General features: G+C 56.2%; 3 protein-coding genes and 2 pseudogenes across 8 annotated transcripts; 1 reads left to right on the forward strand and 4 right to left on the reverse strand.

The window, feature by feature from the left end:
* Window positions 1-1,956: 1,956 nt before the first annotated feature.
* Window positions 1,957-5,171, reverse strand: LOC134757024 (choriogonadotropin subunit beta 7-like). 2 transcript variants are annotated; one of them, XM_063697571.1, is made up of 5 exons: window positions 5,027-5,171; window positions 3,077-3,118; window positions 2,911-2,987; window positions 2,522-2,677; window positions 1,957-2,288 (listed from the first exon to the last, which is right to left on the reverse strand). In XM_063697571.1, the coding sequence occupies exons 4-5, from the start codon at window positions 2,660-2,662 to the stop codon at window positions 1,974-1,976; spliced, it is 456 nt and encodes a 151-aa protein (XP_063553641.1). In that variant the 5' UTR covers window positions 2,663-2,677; window positions 2,911-2,987; window positions 3,077-3,118; window positions 5,027-5,171; the 3' UTR covers window positions 1,957-1,973. The 2 variants fall into 2 exon arrangements, with proteins under 2 accessions (XP_063553641.1, XP_063553642.1); XM_063697572.1 differs by lacking the exon at window positions 5,027-5,171 and adding an exon at window positions 4,305-4,430.
* Window positions 4,595-10,669, reverse strand: LOC134756994 (neurotrophin-4-like; annotated as a pseudogene).
* Window positions 9,449-12,681, forward strand: LOC129526101 (choriogonadotropin subunit beta 7-like). Of its 4 annotated transcripts, none has more exons than XM_055359474.2 (5): window positions 9,449-9,611; window positions 11,520-11,561; window positions 11,651-11,727; window positions 11,961-12,116; window positions 12,350-12,681. In XM_055359474.2, the coding sequence occupies exons 4-5, from the start codon at window positions 11,976-11,978 to the stop codon at window positions 12,662-12,664; spliced, it is 456 nt and encodes a 151-aa protein (XP_055215449.1). In that variant the 5' UTR covers window positions 9,449-9,611; window positions 11,520-11,561; window positions 11,651-11,727; window positions 11,961-11,975; the 3' UTR covers window positions 12,665-12,681. The 4 variants fall into 4 exon arrangements, with proteins under 4 accessions (XP_055215449.1, XP_055215448.1, XP_063553643.1 ...); XM_063697573.1 differs by lacking the exon at window positions 9,449-9,611 and adding an exon at window positions 10,207-10,333; XM_055359473.2 differs by having other exon boundaries at window positions 9,450-9,611; window positions 11,520-11,727.
* A 2,353-nt stretch (window positions 12,682-15,034) lies between these two features.
* LOC129526210 (choriogonadotropin subunit beta 7-like) lies at window positions 15,035-18,249 on the reverse strand. 2 transcript variants are annotated; one of them, XM_055359783.2, is made up of 5 exons: window positions 18,105-18,249; window positions 16,155-16,196; window positions 15,989-16,065; window positions 15,600-15,755; window positions 15,035-15,366 (listed from the first exon to the last, which is right to left on the reverse strand). In XM_055359783.2, the coding sequence occupies exons 4-5, from the start codon at window positions 15,738-15,740 to the stop codon at window positions 15,052-15,054; spliced, it is 456 nt and encodes a 151-aa protein (XP_055215758.1). In that variant the 5' UTR covers window positions 15,741-15,755; window positions 15,989-16,065; window positions 16,155-16,196; window positions 18,105-18,249; the 3' UTR covers window positions 15,035-15,051. The 2 variants fall into 2 exon arrangements, with proteins under 2 accessions (XP_055215758.1, XP_063553644.1); XM_063697574.1 differs by lacking the exon at window positions 18,105-18,249 and adding an exon at window positions 17,383-17,509.
* On the reverse strand, window positions 17,673-18,725 carry LOC134756995 (neurotrophin-4-like; annotated as a pseudogene).
* Window positions 18,726-19,139: the final 414 nt, after the last annotated feature.

The raw sequence follows: 19,139 nt of genomic DNA on the forward strand, positions 1-19,139 counted from the left end.
AATAATAATAATAATAATAATAATAATAAAATAAAAATTAAAAATGTTCGGCCAGGCGCAGTGGCTCATGCCTGCAATCTCAGCACTTTGGGAGGCCGAGGCGGGTGCATCACCTGAGTTCAGGACTTCGAGACCAGCCTGGCCAACATGGTGAAACCCTGTCTCTACTAAAAAAAAAAAAAAAAAAAAAATTAGCTGGGTGTGGTGGTGCGCGCCTGTAGTCCCAGCTACTCAGGAAGCTGAGGCAGGAGAATCGCTTGAACCCGGGAAGCATAGGTGCAGTGAGCCGAGATCACGCCACTGCACTCCAGCCTGGGTGACAGGGCCAGACTCCGTCTCAAAAAAAATAAATAAATAAAATAAAATAAAAATAAAAATAGAAAATAGTCCACTACTATTACTCAATAGCAACAGATGGTAAAATACAGGCTCAGAGAAATTAATGATTTGTGCCTGGTCACACAGCCAACAAATGGCAGAGATGGGACTTCAACTCTGGGCAACTGCACTCTGCCATCCTTCCTGTAGAACTCTGAGGAACTGAGAGTCTTGCATGTTGGAGGATGTTCCAATCAATTTTTTTTTTTTTTTTTTTTTTGACGGAGTCTCGCTCTGTTGTTGAGACTGGACTGCAGTGGCGCGATCTCGGCTCACTGCAAGATCCGCCTCCCGGGTTCCTGCCATTCTCCTGCCTCGGCCTCCCAAGTAGCTGGGACTACAGGCGCCCACCAGGACGCCTGGCTAATTTGTTGTATTTTTCAGTAGAGACGGGGTTTCCCCGTGTTAGCCAGGATAGTCTTGATCTCCTGACTTTGTGATCCGCCCGCTCGGCTTCCCAAAGTGCTGGGATTACAGGCATGAACCACTGCGCCAGGCCCAATTTTTTTTGTTTGTTTTGTTTTGTTTTGTTGTTTTGGGAAAGGGTGGCATGGAGAAGACTGGGAAACAACCAGTGGTCACCAGAGCTGTAGCACCTCCTTCGCCTCTGAGCTCTGGGGCTGGGAACCCCAGGCTTCCGGGGCCACTGTGGAGGACGCAGGTGGCTCCCTCTTTCCTGACATCTCAGGAGAGGGAGCGGCAACCGGTTAGGGGAAGAAAAGAACAGGAAGGTTATACAGCCAGGTGGGGAAGGGGCCAACTCCCTGAAAAACCCCTTCCCAGAGTTCGTCTTCAAGCGCAGGGTACCCAAGAGTCAAGGCCCCGCCCCCTTTCCAGAGGCCCCTTTTCTACTTAGGTGATGGCTCCTGGCTGGGATGGGAGGTAGATGGACCGGGGGGTGGAGGGGGCGGAGGAGGAGGGGAAGGGAGAGGCAGTGGATGAAGGACAATGGAAGAGATGACATCCCACTTGGCTCATTCATCCCATTCAGGTCCCCAAGCCCCCACCTGGACTGCCAGTGCCAACCTCAGAGGGAGGAAGAGGGAGCTCGGCTTAGAAGGCTGAGGCCCTGCCCCCTGGGCCACACCAATCGTGTGGCCTTCCTTCTCCCCACGGAAGGCCAGACCATGGACACCTCCTGAGCTGGATGTCATCCCCCATCTCCACCCTCTTTTCTTTTTCTTTCTTTCTTTCTTTTTTTTTTTTGAGATGGAGTCTCGCTCTGTCGTGCAGGCTGGAGTGCAGTGGCGTGATCTCTGCTCACCGCAACCTCCCGCTCCCAGGTTCACTCCATTCCCCTGCAAGCGCCCGCCACCAAGGCCGGATAACTTTCCGTATTTTTAGTAGAGACGGGGTTTCACCGTGTTAGCCAGGATGGTCTCGATCTCCTGACCTCATGATCCACCCGCCTCGGCCTCCCAAAGTGGTGGGATTACAGGCGTGAGCCACCGCGCCCAGCCGTCCACCCTGTTCTCTACCAGAGTTCTGATACCGTGACTCTGTATAAAATGGTTTGGAAGCTGGACCCACCCTGTGTGAGTGTGGTTGTCCTGAGCCCACAGAAAGACACCTCCAGAGTGCGGATTGAGAAGCCTTTATTGTGGGAGGATCGGGGTGTCTGAGGGCCCCGGGAGTCGGGATGGACTTGGAAGGCTGGGGGGAGGGGCCTTTGAGGAAGAGGAGGCCTGGAAGCGGGGGTGATCACAGGTCAAGGGGTGGTCCTTGGGACCCCCGCAGTCAGTGGTGCTGCGGCGGCAGAGTGCACATTGACAGCTGAGAGCCACGGCGTAGGAGACCACGGGGTTCACGCCGCGCGGGCAGCCAGGGAGCCGGATGGACTCGAAGCGCACATCGCGGTAGTTGCACACCACCTGGGGCAGGGGCGGCAGGACCCCCTGCAGCACGCGGGTCTGGAAGCCGTGTGAGAGGGGGAATGAGCATGTGCCTGGGGCCAGCGCCTCGGCTGAGCTCCCCAGCTGCCCCCACAGGTCTGACTCAGGGGTCCAGGAAGCCCTCTGTTCCTGCCCTCCCACACCCCGTTCCGCAGCCCCTGACCAGAGAGGCAGACCACCCTTCCTCCCCGGCTGCCTCTGTGGGTCTGGCCCTGAGGTGGCAGCACCTGCCCCGGCCCCGGGCAGCTCACCATGGTGGGGCAGTAGCCGGCACAGATGGTGGTGTTGACGGTGATGCACACGGGGCAGCCCTCCTTCTCGACAGCCAAGGTGGCATTGATGGGGCGGCACCGTGGCCGAAGCGTCTCCCTGGATGCCCATGTCCCGCCCATGCTCAGCAGCAGCCCCTGGGGCGAGGACACTGCTTCACCCGGGTCTGTGAGCACAGCCCTGAGCCCTGGCCTTCCCATCCCGCGTGGTACACCACCCACAAAGACCCAGAGACCCTTCCCGGCATCTCCTATTCAGGACCCACCACCCCGACACCTGCCTTTCAGAGCCCACCCCACAGCCCAGAGGACCTGAGATACCCCAACATTTCAGATCCCCACCCTCAGGAACTGCCCCACCTGAAGCTTACCGGGGGTCACGCTCCTCCAGAAAGAGGCCTCCTTCCACAGCTCACACGGGTCTGCCCCTTCTCATGCCAGTGATGGCCTGGAAGGACGTGGAAGGTGCCCAGGGGCCCTGCAGTCTTACCTGGAACATCTCCATCCTTGGTGCCTGGAAATGTGGATCTACCCTACCTTTGACATGTCTCTCTCTTAGCGGGATATCTTCCGCAAGCACTGGGGATGTGGACATGGAAAGTAAATTGAGTCTCCGTGGGGGAGTGAGACAGGGAGCGAGGGGTGTTGGACGCGGCACGGGAACCCGGCCCGAGTCAGCGGCCCCAATTGGCTGCTCTCTCTCAGATACAGTTCCCCTTCCTCCCTCCAGGGGGCGCCATGGAACGCAGGGCCCTCACTGGCCCTGGGGACTGGGTGACGTCAGGGGTGAGCCTCTCGTGATTGGCTCCACCACCCTGCGTAAGCTCAAAGGGCATAAAGGAGAGCCCCGACACCCGGAGCCATTGTGGCTCCGGCCGGTTGCGCCTGCCCTCGGGCCCTCAGGGAGGCGAGGGTTCGAGGTGCACGAGTTCGAGGCCAACCTGGTCCACATTGGTTGAAAAAAAAATTTTTTTTATCGTTCCCTATGTAACAACAATACATAAAGGGAGGACGCCTTGATAGGAAGAAATGACATCTTCCTACGTGTTTTTAAATTACTTCAATGTATGTTTTTTTTATTTTGGGAGACCGAGCCTTGCTCGGTCCTCGGGGGACCTCCCTGCCTCTCAGCCATGGCGGTTGTCACCTGTGGTAAACAGAATGGCGGGAGCAAGTGGGATGTCCCACTACTCGGGCTGAGGCAGGAGAATCACGGGAACCTAGGAGGTGGAACCTCCTCGCCCAGGAGGGGCGCGGCTTCGGACTTAGCTTCTGCCCAATGAGAGAGGGCCTCCCCGTGACTGTGCTGCCAGGTTAGCCACTTGACCCTGGTGCCCCCAACGAGGGATTCAGCCCGAGCCCCACCTCTCCCTTAGGGACCTCCGCCCACTCTACCCTCAAGCCAGGGTGCCCGGAGCGCTCCCCGGAAATGCGTGGGCTTCAGGTGATTTAACTGATTATTGAATAGGCCCGCAGGAGGTGTGTCCTGCCCCCGAAGCCGCAGCCTCGGAGAACATTATCTGGACTTAGTCCCTTTCCCGCGATGCCATCAAGCTGGACAATTTTAAGGTCTGTTTCTTTCCCAATGTAGGGTATAGGTTGGCACAGGGAAGAGGGCTAGAAACCTGACTTGAGCTCCCCGCCCAGGGCTGAACTCTCCAGCATCCTGATCACTTCTCATTCAACCTTGCTTATACTCCCCCCGTGATTGGTAGCTCTTTATCTCAAAACAGAATATTCTAAGCCAACCCCTGCCTGCTCTCACCAAGTAAGATTTCTCATTTGAACCCCAGCTCCCAGATACTTAAAGGCCTTCTGTAGACCATGTCCTCAAGGTCCCCTGGCCATCTGCTTGCATGTTCCAGTTTCTCTCCTCCCCCATCCACGTCGTGAAATGTGCCCTCCCACTCCCCAGGATGAGCAAGGTGGTGTCCTCTGTGACTGAGCAGTCAGCAACTTAACACCAAAGGTCACCAACGATCAAATCCATGAGAGTTGATCCGAGGAGTTATGTATTAGGGCTAAGAAAGAGTAAACACTCAGTAAATAGTGGCTATTATTATTATTATCATCATCATCATGATTACCCTCAAGTTTCCCTGGGAGAGCTCCTATTCAACCTTCAAAACCCCATGTTGTTGCACCCATCCTACAGAGATTGAGCTCAAATTCAGAGAGTTGTGATTTTGCAATGATTTGATGAGTTCCCCAACTGGGGTCCATCCGTAGAGCAGCTGGGCCAACCCTGAGGTCTCTCAGCATCCAGCTCTGTTCTTTTTCTGCCTGACCAGTTCCTGGGTATAAGTCTCAGGCCCGGCCAGTCCGGCTGAGGAGTGTGCAGACACAGGCAGTGCCAATTTGAATCCATCGCCAGTCCACACGGCCCTGGGCATCAGCGGTCAATGCCCGCACATAGGACTGCTTGGCCTTGCACTCAGACACCCAGTGCCCCCCGGTCCACACGCCGGCGGCAGCCCCTCCACCTACCCCTGGGCCACCTTCTTCAGAGTTATCGGCCTTGATGCAGGTGACAAAGAAGTGCTGGCGGAGGGAACTGCCGCCAGCTGCAGGCGCCTCGCCCAACACCTCCACCTCGAGCACACCCAAGTCCACAGCGGTCCGGGGGTCTGTCACCCAGACACTGACTGCATCGCACACGGCCAGCCTCACCCTGATGACTCGCCGGTGAAGTATCGCTCACCCCACACTGGCTGCGGTTGGCCCGGGTGCCTGCTGACTCCCAAAAGGCCCCAGTCTCCAGCAGGAAGACCAGAGGGGGCCCGGCAGCGGCACCCCTAGACAGGACCACTCGGGGGAAAAGAAGGTCCCACTTTGGAGTAGGAAAAGGGGACAATGTCAAGGGTGGGGGTTAGGACTCCAATGACACACTGGGGAGGAAGAAAATGAGGGGGATGCAGAGGGAGCCTGGGGGAGCGGGAGCACCTCTCAGAGGACATGGAAACAGGGAAAAGGAGGCTGGGATTAGAGAAGAGGATAAACACTTCAGTGGGGACAGAAGTTTGGAACCCCAGGGGAGGCCTGCCTGCCAGGATTATGGGGAAGCCCTTGTTCTAGACGTTTGGGCGACTCCATGTACAGGACTTGCATCACACCCAACTTGTAGATTAAGAATAAATATTCAACAACTCCAGGTCAGGCACTATGGCTCACACCTGTAGTCCCAGCACTTTGGGAGGCTGAGGCGGGTGGTTGACTTGAGGTCAGGAGTTCAAGAGCAGCCTGGCCAACACTGTGAAATAACATCTCTACTGATAATACCAAAATTAGCTGGGCGTGGTGCTGCGCTCCTGTAATCCCACCACTTTGGGAGGCGGAGGCGGGTGGATCATGTGGTCAGGGAATCGAGACCTTCCTGGCTAACACGGTGAAACCCCGTCTCTACTAAAAATACAAAAACTTATCTGGGCTTGCTCGCGGGCCCCTGTAGTCCAAGCTGCTTGGGAGGCTGAGGCAGGAGAATGGAGTGAACCTAGGAGGGGGAGCTTGCAGTGAGCAGAGATCGCGCCACTGCACGCCAGCCTCCATGACAGAGCGAGACTCCATCTCAAAAAAAAAAGAAAGAAAGAAAGAAAGAAAGAAAGAAAGAAAGAAAGAAAGAAAGAAGGAAAGAAAGAAAGAGAAAACAGGGTGGAGATGGAGGATGACCTCCAGCTCAGGAGGTGTCCATGGTCTGGCCTTCTGTGGGGAGAAGGAAGGCCACATGATCGGTGTGGCCCAGGGGGCAGGGCCTCAGCCTTCTAAGCCGAGCTCCCTCTTCCTCCCTCTGACGTTGGCACTGGCAGTGCAGGTGCGGGTGGGGGGCGGCTTGGGGACCTGAATGGGATGAATGGGCCGAGGGGGATGTCATCTCTTCCATCCTCCTTCATCCACTGCCTCTCCCTTCCCCTCCTCCCCGCTCCCCTCCGTCCATCTGCCTCCCATCCCAGCTAGGACCCGTCACCTGGGTAGAAAAGGGGCCTCTGGAAAGGGGGCGGGGCCTTGACTCTCGGGTACCCTGCACTTGAAGAGGAACTCGGGGAAGGGGTTGTTCAGAGATTTGGCCCCTTCCCCGTCTGGCTGTATAACCTTCCTGTGCTTTTCTTCCCCTAGCCGGTTGTCCCTCCCTCTCCTGAGATGTCAGGAAAGAAGGGGCCACCTGCGTCCTCCACAGGGGCCCCGAAGCCTGGGGTTCCCAGCCCCAGAGCTCGGAGGTGGAGGAGGTGCTACAGCTCTGGTGACCACTGGTTGTTTCCCAGTCTTCTCCACGCCACCCTTTCCCAGAACCACAGGCTTCCAGAATGTTGTAGGGAAACTGCAAAATCCGCGCCTCCAACAGCCTCTCCCAGCGCCAGGTCAATTTCACACACAGGGAAACTGAAGCCTGCCTCAGAGGGGCAGCGTTTTACCTCCTTAGTGGCAGTTTTGAGGTGAATCGGGGTCTCCCTAGGATTCCAGCTTGTGGACTTTCTCTAAATTGTGGAATGTGGCCAGGCGTGGTGGCTTGAGTCTGTAGTCCCAGCTACTCAGGAGCCACAGCAGGAGGATTGCTTGAGCCCAGGAGTTCAAGTGCAGTGGGAAACATTGGGAGACCTCGTCTTAAAGCAATTTGTTTGGGGCCAGGCGTGGTGTCTCACGCCTATAATCCCAGCACTCTGGGAGGCCAGGGCAGGAGTATCACTGGAGGTTGGGAGTTTGAGACCAGTCTGGCCAATGTCGTGAAACTGCATCTCTACTAAAAATACAAAAATTAGCTGGGCACGGTGGCAGGCGCTTGTAATTCCAGTTACTCAGAAGGCTGAGGCAGGAGAATCGCTTGAAACCAGGAGACAGGCGTTACAGTGAGCCAGGATTGCGCCACTGTACTCCAGCCTGGCCAGACAGAGTGAGACTCTGTTTCAAAAAAAAAAACAACAAAACAAAACAAAACAAAACAAACAAAAAAAAATTGGGCCGGGCGCAGTGGCTCATGCCTGTAATCCCAGCACTTTGGGTGGCCGAGGTGGGCAGATCGCAAGGACAGCAGATCAATACCATCCTGGCTAACACGGGGAAACCCCGTCTCTACTAAAAAATACAACAAATTAGCCAGGCGTGGTGGCAGGCGCCTGCAGTCCCAGCTACTCGGGAGGCTGAGGCAGGAGAATGGCTTGAACCCGGGAGGCAGAGCTTGCAGTGAGCCGAGATCGAGCCACTGCAGTCCAGTCTGGGTGAGAGAGTGAGACCCCACCTCAAAAAAAAAAAAAAAAAAAAAAAGTTGTTGGAACATCCTCCAAGATGCAAGACTCTCGGTTCCTCAGAGTTCTACGGGAAGGATGGCAGAGTGCAGTTGCCCAGAGGTGAAGTCCCATCTCTGCCATTTGCTGGCTATGTGTCCAGGCACAAAGCATTAATTTCTCTGAGCCTGTATTTTACCCTCTGTTGCTATTGAGTAATAGTAGTTGACTATTTTCTATTTTTATTTTTATTTCATCTTTTTTTTTTTTTTTTTTTTGAGATGGAGTCTCACCCTGTCACCCAGGCTGGAGTGCAGTGGCGCGATCTTGGCTCACTGCACCTATGCTTCCCGGGTTCAAGCAATTCACCTGCCTCAGCCTCCCGAGTAGCTGGGACTACAGGCGTGCACCACCACACCCAGCTAATTTTTGTAATTTTTTTAGTAGACACAGCGTTTCACCACGTTGGCCAGGCTAGTCTCAAAGTCCTGACCTCAGGTGACGCACCCGCCTCGGCGTCCCATAGTGCTGGGATTGCAGGCATGAGCCACTGTGCCCGGCCGAACAATTTTTATCTTTTTTATGATTATTATTATTATTTTTTTAAGATGGAGCTTTGTTTTTGTTGCCCAAGCTGAAGTGCAATGGCGCGATCTTGGCTCACTGCAAACTCCGCCTCCTGGGATCAAGCGATTCTCCTGCCTCAGCCTCCCAAGTACCTGGCATTATAAGCATGCACCACCACGCCCGAGGATATTTTGTATTTTTAGTAGAGATGGGGTTTCTCCATGTTGGTCAGGCTGGTCTGGAACTCCTCACCTCAGCTGATCCGCCCACTGCAGCCTCCGACAATGCTGGGATTACAAGTGTGAGCCACCATGCCCGGCCTTATTTTTTTTTTTTTTTTTTTTTTTGAGACAGAGTCTCACTGTGTTGTCCAGGCGGAAGTGCAGTGACACGATCTTGGCTCACTGCAATCTCGGCCCTCCCGGGTTCAAGCGATTCTCCTGCCTCAGCCTCCCGAGTAGCTGAGATCACAGGCGTGCAGCACCACGCCTGGCTGATTTTGGTATTAACAGTAGAGATGTTGTTTCACAATGTTGTCCAGGCTGCTCTCGAACTCCTGACCTCAAGTCATCCACCCGCCTCAGCCTCCCAAAGTGCTGGGATTACAGGTGTGAGGCATAGTGCCTGACCTGGAGTTGTTGAATATTTATTCTTAATCTACAAGTTGGGTGTGATGCAAGTCCTATATATGGAGTCCCCCAAACTTCTAGAGCAAGGGCTTCCCCGTAATCCTGGCAGGCAAGCCTCCCCTGGGGTTCCAAACTTCTGTCCCCACCGAAGTGTTTATCCTCTTCTCTAATCCCAGCCTCCTTTTCCCTGTTTCCATGTCCTCTGAGAGGTGCTCCCGCTCCCCCAGGCTCCCTCTGCATCCCCCTCATTTTCTTCCTCCCCAGTGTGTCAATGGGGTCCTAACCCCACCCTCGGCACTGTCACCTTTTCCTGAACCAAAGTAGGACCTTCTTTCCCCCTGAGTGGTCCTGTCTAGGGGTGCCGCTGCCGGGCCCCCTCTGGTCTTCCTGCTGGAGACTGGGGCCTTTTGGGAGTCAGCAGGCGCCCGGGCCAACCGCAGCCAGTGTGAGGTGAGCGATACTTCACCGGCGAGTCATCAGGGTGAGGCTGGCCGTGTGTGATGCAGTCAGTGTCTGGGTGACAGACCCCCGGACCGCTGTGGACTTGGGTGTGCTCGAGGTGGAGGTGTTGGGCGAGGCGCCTGCGGCTGGCGGCAGTTCCCTCCGCCAGCACTTCTTTGTCACCGCTTCGAGGCCGATAACTCTGAAGAAGGTGGCCCAGGGGTAGGTGGAGGGGCTGCCGCCAGGGTGTGGACCGGGGGGCACTGGGTGTCTGAGTGCAAGGCCAAGCAGTCCTATGTGCGGGCATTGACCGCTGATGCCCAGGGCCGTGTGGACTGGCGATGGATTCAAATTGGCACTGCCTGTGTCTGCACACTCCTCAGCCGGACTGGCCGGGCCTGAGACTTATACCCAGGAACTGGTCAGGCAGAAAAAGAACAGAGCTGGATGCTGAGAGACCTCAGGGTTGGCCCAGCTGCTCTACGGATGGACCCCAGTTGGGGAACTCATCAAATCATTGCAAAATCACAACTCTCTGAATTTGAGCTCAATCTCTGTAGGATGGGTGCAACGACATGGGGTTTTGAAGGTTGAATAGGAGCTCTCCCAGGGAAACTTGAGGGTAATCATGATGATGATGATAATAATAATAATAGCCACTATTTACTGAGTGTTTACTCTTTCTTAGCCCTAATACATAACTCCTCGGATCAACTCTCATGGATTTGATCGTTGGTGACCTTTGGTGTTAAGTTGCTGACTGCTCAGTCACAGAGGACACCACCTTGCTCATCCTGGGGAGTGGGAGGGCACATTTCACGACGTGGATGGGGGAGGAGAGAAACTGGAACATGCAAGCAGATGGCCAGGGGACCTTGAGGACATGGTCTACAGAAGGCCTTTAAGTATCTGGGAGCTGGGGTTCAAATGAGAAATCTTACTTGGTGAGAGCAGGCAGGGGTTGGCTTAGAATATTCTGTTTTGAGATAAAGAGCTACCAATCACGGGGGGAGTATAAGCAAGGTTGAATGAGAAGTGATCAGGATGCTGGAGAGTTCAGCCCTGGGCGGGGAGCTCAAGTCAGGTTTCTAGCCCTCTTCCCTGTGCCAACCTATACCCTACATTGGGAAAGAAACAGACCTTAAAATTGTCCAGCTTGATGGCATCGCGGGAAAGGGACTAAGTCCAGATAATGTTCTCCGAGGCTGCGGCTTCGGGGGCAGGACACACCTCCTGCGGGCCTATTCAATAATCAGTTAAATCACCTGAAGCCCACGCATTTCCGGGGAGCGCTCCGGGCACCCTGGCTTGAGGGTAGAGTGGGCGGAGGTCCCTAAGGGAGAGGTGGGGCTCGGGCTGAATCCCTCGTTGGGGGCACCAGGGTCAAGTGGCTAACCTGGCAGCACAGTCACGGGGAGGCCCTCTCTCATTGGGCAGAAGCTAAGTCCGAAGCCGCGCCCCTCCTGGGCGAGGAGGTTCCACCTCCTAGGTTCCCGTGATTCTCCTGCCTCAGCCCGAGTAGTGGGACATCCCACTTGCTCCCGCCATTCTGTTTACCACAGGTGACAACCGCCATGGCTGAGAGGCAGGGAGGTCCCCCGAGGACCGAGCAAGGCTCGGTCTCCCAAAATAAAAAAAACATACATTGAAGTAATTTAAAAACACGTAGGAAGATGTCATTTCTTCCTATCAAGGCGTCCTCCCTTTATGTATTGTTGTTACATAGGGAACGATAAAAAAAATTTTTTTTTCAACCAATGTGGACCAGGTTGGCCTCGAACTCGTGCACCTCGAACCCTCGCCTCCCTGAGGGCCCGAGGGCAGGCGCAACCGGCCGGAGCCACAATGGCTCCGGGTGTCGGGGCTCTCCTTTATGCCCTTTGAGCTTACGCAGGGTGGTGGAGCCAATCACGAGAGGCTCACCCCTGACGTCACCCAGTCCCCAGGGCCAGTGAGGGCCCTGCGTTCCATGGCGCCCCCTGGAGGGAGGAAGGGGAACTGTATCTGAGAGAGAGCAGCCAATTGGGGCCGCTGACTCGGGCCGGGTTCCCGTGCCGCGTCCAACACCCCTCGCTCCCTGTCTCACTCCCCCACGGAGACTCAATTTACTTTCCATGTCCACATCCCCAGTGCTTGCGGAAGATATCCCGCTAAGAGAGAGACATGTCAAAGGTAGGGTAGATCCACATTTCCAGGCACCAAGGATGGAGATGTTCCAGGTAAGACTGCAGGGCCCCTGGGCACCTTCCACGTCCTTCCAGGCCATCACTGGCATGAGAAGGGGCAGACCCGTGTGAGCTGTGGAAGGAGGCCTCTTTCTGGAGGAGCGTGACCCCCGGTAAGCTTCAGGTGGGGCAGTTCCTGAGGGTGGGGATCTGAAATGTTGGGGTATCTCAGGTCCTCTGGGCTGTGGGGTGGGCTCTGAAAGGCAGGTGTCGGGGTGGTGGGTCCTGAATAGGAGATGCCGGGAAGGGTCTCTGGGTCTTTGTGGGTGGTGTACCACGCGGGATGGGAAGGCCAGGGCTCAGGGCTGTGCTCACAGACCCGGGTGAAGCAGTGTCCTCGCCCCAGGGGCTGCTGCTGAGCATGGGCGGGACATGGGCATCCAGGGAGACGCTTCGGCCACGGTGCCGCCCCATCAATGCCACCTTGGCTGTCGAGAAGGAGGGCTGCCCCGTGTGCATCACCGTCAACACCACCATCTGTGCCGGCTACTGCCCCACCATGGTGAGCTGCCCGGGGCCGGGGCAGGTGCTGCCACCTCAGGGCCAGACCCACAGAGGCAGCCGGGGAGGAAGGGTGGTCTGCCTCTCTGGTCAGGGGCTGCGGAATGGGGTGTGGGAGGGCAGGAACAGAGGGCTTCCTGGACCCCTGAGTCAGACCTGTGGGGGCAGCTGGGGAGCTCAGCCGAGGCGCTGGCCCCAGGCACATGCTCATTCCCCCTCTCACACGGCTTCCAGACCCGCGTGCTGCAGGGGGTCCTGCCGCCCCTGCCCCAGGTGGTGTGCAACTACCGCGATGTGCGCTTCGAGTCCATCCGGCTCCCTGGCTGCCCGCGCGGCGTGAACCCCGTGGTCTCCTACGCCGTGGCTCTCAGCTGTCAATGTGCACTCTGCCGCCGCAGCACCACTGACTGCGGGGGTCCCAAGGACCACCCCTTGACCTGTGATCACCCCCGCTTCCAGGCCTCCTCTTCCTCAAAGGCCCCTCCCCCCAGCCTTCCAAGTCCATCCCGACTCCCGGGGCCCTCAGACACCCCGATCCTCCCACAATAAAGGCTTCTCAATCCGCACTCTGGAGGTGTCTTTCTGTGGGCTCAGGACAACCACACTCACACAGGGTGGGTCCAGCTTCCAAACCATTTTATACAGAGTCACGGTATCAGAACTCTGGTAGAGAACAGGGTGGACGGCTGGGCGCGGTGGCTCACGCCTGTAATTGTCGGAGGCTGCTGTGGGTGGATCAGCTGAGGTGAGGGGTTCCAGACCAGCCTGACCAACATGGAGAAACCCCATCTCTACTAAAAATACAAAATATCGTCGGGCGTGGTGGTGCATGCCTATACTCCCAGGTACTTGGGAGGCTAAGGCAGGAGAATCTCTTGATCCTAGGAGGCGGAGGTTGCAGTGAGCCAAGATCCCGCCATTGTGCTTCAGCCTGGGCAACAAAAACAAAGCTCCATCTCAAAAAGTAATAATAATAATAATAATAATAATAAAATAAAAATTAAAAATGTTCGGCCAGGCGCAGTGGCTCATGCCTGCAATCTCAGCACTTTGGGAGGCCGAGGCGGGTGCATCACCTGAGTTCAGGACTTCGAGACCAGCCTGGCCAACATGGTGAAACCCTGTCTCTACTAAAAAAAAAAAAAAAAAAAAAATTAGCTGGGTGTGGTGGTGCGCGCCTGTAGTCCCAGCTACTCAGGAAGCTGAGGCAGGAGAATCGCTTGAACCCGGGAAGCATAGGTGCAGTGAGCCGAGATCACGCCACTGCACTCCAGCCTGGGTGACAGGGCCAGACTCCGTCTCAAAAAAAATAAATAAATAAAATAAAATAAAAATAAAAATAGAAAATAGTCCACTACTATTACTCAATAGCAACAGATGGTAAAATACAGGCTCAGAGAAATTAATGATTTGTGCCTGGTCACACAGCCAACAAATGGCAGAGATGGGACTTCAACTCTGGGCAACTGCACTCTGCCATCCTTCCTGTAGAACTCTGAGGAACTGAGAGTCTTGCATGTTGGAGGATGTTCCAATCAATTTTTTTTTTTTTTTTTTTTTTTGACGGAGTCTCGCTCTGTTGTTGAGACTGGACTGCAGTGGCGCGATCTCGGCTCACTGCAAGATCCGCCTCCCGGGTTCCTGCCATTCTCCTGCCTCGGCCTCCCAAGTAGCTGGGACTACAGGCGCCCACCAGGACGCCTGGCTAATTTGTTGTATTTTTCAGTAGAGACGGGGTTTCCCCGTGTTAGCCAGGATAGTCTTGATCTCCTGACTTTGTGATCCGCCCGCTCGGCTTCCCAAAGTGCTGGGATTACAGGCATGAACCACTGCGCCAGGCCCAATTTTTTTTGTTTGTTTTGTTTTGTTTTGTTGTTTTGGGAAAGGGTGGCATGGAGAAGACTGGGAAACAACCAGTGGTCACCAGAGCTGTAGCACCTCCTTCGCCTCTGAGCTCTGGGGCTGGGAACCCCAGGCTTCCGGGGCCACTGTGGAGGACGCAGGTGGCTCCCTCTTTCCTGACATCTCAGGAGAGGGAGCGGCAACCGGTTAGGGGAAGAAAAGAACAGGAAGGTTATACAGCCAGGTGGGGAAGGGGCCAACTCCCTGAAAAACCCCTTCCCAGAGTTCGTCTTCAAGCGCAGGGTACCCAAGAGTCAAGGCCCCGCCCCCTTTCCAGAGGCCCCTTTTCTACTTAGGTGATGGCTCCTGGCTGGGATGGGAGGTAGATGGACCGGGGGGTGGAGGGGGCGGAGGAGGAGGGGAAGGGAGAGGCAGTGGATGAAGGACAATGGAAGAGATGACATCCCACTTGGCTCATTCATCCCATTCAGGTCCCCAAGCCCCCACCTGGACTGCCAGTGCCAACCTCAGAGGGAGGAAGAGGGAGCTCGGCTTAGAAGGCTGAGGCCCTGCCCCCTGGGCCACACCAATCGTGTGGCCTTCCTTCTCCCCACGGAAGGCCAGACCATGGACACCTCCTGAGCTGGATGTCATCCCCCATCTCCACCCTCTTTTCTTTTTCTTTCTTTCTTTCTTTTTTTTTTTGAGATGGAGTCTCGCTCTGTCGTGCAGGCTGGAGTGCAGTGGCGTGATCTCTGCTCACCGCAACCTCCCGCTCCCAGGTTCACTCCATTCCCCTGCAAGCGCCCGCCACCAAGGCCGGATAACTTTCCGTATTTTTAGTAGAGACGGGGTTTCACCGTGTTAGCCAGGATGGTCTCGATCTCCTGACCTCATGATCCACCCGCCTCGGCCTCCCAAAGTGGTGGGATTACAGGCGTGAGCCACCGCGCCCAGCCGTCCACCCTGTTCTCTACCAGAGTTCTGATACCGTGACTCTGTATAAAATGGTTTGGAAGCTGGACCCACCCTGTGTGAGTGTGGTTGTCCTGAGCCCACAGAAAGACACCTCCAGAGTGCGGATTGAGAAGCCTTTATTGTGGGAGGATCGGGGTGTCTGAGGGCCCCGGGAGTCGGGATGGACTTGGAAGGCTGGGGGGAGGGGCCTTTGAGGAAGAGGAGGCCTGGAAGCGGGGGTGATCACAGGTCAAGGGGTGGTCCTTGGGACCCCCGCAGTCAGTGGTGCTGCGGCGGCAGAGTGCACATTGACAGCTGAGAGCCACGGCGTAGGAGACCACGGGGTTCACGCCGCGCGGGCAGCCAGGGAGCCGGATGGACTCGAAGCGCACATCGCGGTAGTTGCACACCACCTGGGGCAGGGGCGGCAGGACCCCCTGCAGCACGCGGGTCTGGAAGCCGTGTGAGAGGGGGAATGAGCATGTGCCTGGGGCCAGCGCCTCGGCTGAGCTCCCCAGCTGCCCCCACAGGTCTGACTCAGGGGTCCAGGAAGCCCTCTGTTCCTGCCCTCCCACACCCCGTTCCGCAGCCCCTGACCAGAGAGGCAGACCACCCTTCCTCCCCGGCTGCCTCTGTGGGTCTGGCCCTGAGGTGGCAGCACCTGCCCCGGCCCCGGGCAGCTCACCATGGTGGGGCAGTAGCCGGCACAGATGGTGGTGTTGACGGTGATGCACACGGGGCAGCCCTCCTTCTCGACAGCCAAGGTGGCATTGATGGGGCGGCACCGTGGCCGAAGCGTCTCCCTGGATGCCCATGTCCCGCCCATGCTCAGCAGCAGCCCCTGGGGCGAGGACACTGCTTCACCCGGGTCTGTGAGCACAGCCCTGAGCCCTGGCCTTCCCATCCCGCGTGGTACACCACCCACAAAGACCCAGAGACCCTTCCCGGCATCTCCTATTCAGGACCCACCACCCCGACACCTGCCTTTCAGAGCCCACCCCACAGCCCAGAGGACCTGAGATACCCCAACATTTCAGATCCCCACCCTCAGGAACTGCCCCACCTGAAGCTTACCGGGGGTCACGCTCCTCCAGAAAGAGGCCTCCTTCCACAGCTCACACGGGTCTGCCCCTTCTCATGCCAGTGATGGCCTGGAAGGACGTGGAAGGTGCCCAGGGGCCCTGCAGTCTTACCTGGAACATCTCCATCCTTGGTGCCTGGAAATGTGGATCTACCCTACCTTTGACATGTCTCTCTCTTAGCGGGATATCTTCCGCAAGCACTGGGGATGTGGACATGGAAAGTAAATTGAGTCTCCGTGGGGGAGTGAGACAGGGAGCGAGGGGTGTTGGACGCGGCACGGGAACCCGGCCCGAGTCAGCGGCCCCAATTGGCTGCTCTCTCTCAGATACAGTTCCCCTTCCTCCCTCCAGGGGGCGCCATGGAACGCAGGGCCCTCACTGGCCCTGGGGACTGGGTGACGTCAGGGGTGAGCCTCTCGTGATTGGCTCCACCACCCTGCGTAAGCTCAAAGGGCATAAAGGAGAGCCCCGACACCCGGAGCCATTGTGGCTCCGGCCGGTTGCGCCTGCCCTCGGGCCCTCAGGGAGGCGAGGGTTCGAGGTGCACGAGTTCGAGGCCAACCTGGTCCACATTGGTTGAAAAAAAAATTTTTTTTATCGTTCCCTATGTAACAACAATACATAAAGGGAGGACGCCTTGATAGGAAGAAATGACATCTTCCTACGTGTTTTTAAATTACTTCAATGTATGTTTTTTTTATTTTGGGAGACCGAGCCTTGCTCGGTCCTCGGGGGACCTCCCTGCCTCTCAGCCATGGCGGTTGTCACCTGTGGTAAACAGAATGGCGGGAGCAAGTGGGATGTCCCACTACTCGGGCTGAGGCAGGAGAATCACGGGAACCTAGGAGGTGGAACCTCCTCGCCCAGGAGGGGCGCGGCTTCGGACTTAGCTTCTGCCCAATGAGAGAGGGCCTCCCCGTGACTGTGCTGCCAGGTTAGCCACTTGACCCTGGTGCCCCCAACGAGGGATTCAGCCCGAGCCCCACCTCTCCCTTAGGGACCTCCGCCCACTCTACCCTCAAGCCAGGGTGCCCGGAGCGCTCCCCGGAAATGCGTGGGCTTCAGGTGATTTAACTGATTATTGAATAGGCCCGCAGGAGGTGTGTCCTGCCCCCGAAGCCGCAGCCTCGGAGAACATTATCTGGACTTAGTCCCTTTCCCGCGATGCCATCAAGCTGGACAATTTTAAGGTCTGTTTCTTTCCCAATGTAGGGTATAGGTTGGCACAGGGAAGAGGGCTAGAAACCTGACTTGAGCTCCCCGCCCAGGGCTGAACTCTCCAGCATCCTGATCACTTCTCATTCAACCTTGCTTATACTCCCCCCGTGATTGGTAGCTCTTTATCTCAAAACAGAATATTCTAAGCCAACCCCTGCCTGCTCTCACCAAGTAAGATTTCTCATTTGAACCCCAGCTCCCAGATACTTAAAGGCCTTCTGTAGACCATGTCCTCAAGGTCCCCTGGCCATCTGCTTGCATGTTCCAGTTTCTCTCCTCCCCCATCCACGTCGTGAAATGTGCCCTCCCACTCCCCAGGATGAGCAAGGTGGTGTCCTCTGTGACTGAGCAGTCAGCAACTTAACACCAAAGGTCACCAACGATCAAATCCATGAGAGTTGATCCGAGGAGTTATGTATTAGGGCTAAGAAAGAGTAAACACTCAGTAAATAGTGGCTATTATTATTATTATCATCATCATCATGATTACCCTCAAGTTTCCCTGGGAGAGCTCCTATTCAACCTTCAAAACCCCATGTTGTTGCACCCATCCTACAGAGATTGAGCTCAAATTCAGAGAGTTGTGATTTTGCAATGATTTGATGAGTTCCCCAACTGGGGTCCATCCGTAGAGCAGCTGGGCCAACCCTGAGGTCTCTCAGCATCCAGCTCTGTTCTTTTTCTGCCTGACCAGTTCCTGGGTATAAGTCTCAGGCCCGGCCAGTCCGGCTGAGGAGTGTGCAGACACAGGCAGTGCCAATTTGAATCCATCGCCAGTCCACACGGCCCTGGGCATCAGCGGTCAATGCCCGCACATAGGACTGCTTGGCCTTGCACTCAGACACCCAGTGCCCCCCGGTCCACACGCCGGCGGCAGCCCCTCCACCTACCCCTGGGCCACCTTCTTCAGAGTTATCGGCCTTGATGCAGGTGACAAAGAAGTGCTGGCGGAGGGAACTGCCGCCAGCTGCAGGCGCCTCGCCCAACACCTCCACCTCGAGCACACCCAAGTCCACAGCGGTCCGGGGGTCTGTCACCCAGACACTGACTGCATCGCACACGGCCAGCCTCACCCTGATGACTCGCCGGTGAAGTATCGCTCACCCCACACTGGCTGCGGTTGGCCCGGGTGCCTGCTGACTCCCAAAAGGCCCCAGTCTCCAGCAGGAAGACCAGAGGGGGCCCGGCAGCGGCACCCCTAGACAGGACCACTCGGGGGAAAAGAAGGTCCCACTTTGGAGTAGGAAAAGGGGACAATGTCAAGGGTGGGGGTTAGGACTCCAATGACACACTGGGGAGGAAGAAAATGAGGGGGATGCAGAGGGAGCCTGGGGGAGCGGGAGCACCTCTCAGAGGACATGGAAACAGGGAAAAGGAGGCTGGGATTAGAGAAGAGGATAAACACTTCAGTGGGGACAGAAGTTTGGAACCCCAGGGGAGGCCTGCCTGCCAGGATTATGGGGAAGCCCTTGTTCTAGACGTTTGGGCGACTCCATGTACAGGACTTGCATCACACCCAACTTGTAGATTAAGAATAAATATTCAACTACTCCAGGTCAGGCACTATGGCTCACACCTGTAGTCCCAGCACTTTGGGAGGCTGAGGCGGGTGGTTGACTTGAGGTCAGGAGTTCAAGAGCAGCCTGGCCAACACTGTGAAATAACATCTCTACTGATAATACCAAAATTAGCTGGGCGTGGTGCTGCGCTCCTGTAATCCCACCACTTTGGGAGGCGGAGGCGGGTGGATCATGTGGTCAGGGAATCGAGACCTTCCTGGCTAACACGGTGAAACCCCGTCTCTACTAAAAATACAAAAACTTATCTGGGCTTGCTCGCGGGCCCCTGTAGTCCAAGCTGCTTGGGAGGCTGAGGCAGGAGAATGGAGTGAACCTAGGAGGGGGAGCTTGCAGTGAGCAGAGATC

The sequence above is a fragment of the Gorilla gorilla genome, chromosome 14 (assembly GCF_029281585.2).
Source record: "Gorilla gorilla gorilla isolate KB3781 chromosome 14, NHGRI_mGorGor1-v2.1_pri, whole genome shotgun sequence".
Classification (NCBI taxonomy): Eukaryota; Metazoa; Chordata; class Mammalia; order Primates; family Hominidae; genus Gorilla; species Gorilla gorilla.

Excerpts from the sequence above, each read along its gene's own strand:
- LOC129526101 (XM_055359474.2), top strand. The coding sequence starts at position 11,976 with ATGGGCGGGACATGGGCATCCAGGGAGACGCTTCGGCCACGGTGCCGC. Across the intron at positions 12,117-12,349 it reads CCGGCTACTGCCCCACCATG|ACCCGCGTGCTGCAGGGGGT; the intron begins GTGAGCTGCCCG and ends CACGGCTTCCAG.
- LOC129526210 (XM_055359783.2), bottom strand. The coding sequence starts at position 15,740 with ATGGGCGGGACATGGGCATCCAGGGAGACGCTTCGGCCACGGTGCCGC. Across the intron at positions 15,367-15,599 it reads CCGGCTACTGCCCCACCATG|ACCCGCGTGCTGCAGGGGGT; the intron begins GTGAGCTGCCCG and ends CACGGCTTCCAG.
- LOC134757024 (XM_063697571.1), bottom strand. The coding sequence starts at position 2,662 with ATGGGCGGGACATGGGCATCCAGGGAGACGCTTCGGCCACGGTGCCGC. Across the intron at positions 2,289-2,521 it reads CCGGCTACTGCCCCACCATG|ACCCGCGTGCTGCAGGGGGT; the intron begins GTGAGCTGCCCG and ends CACGGCTTCCAG.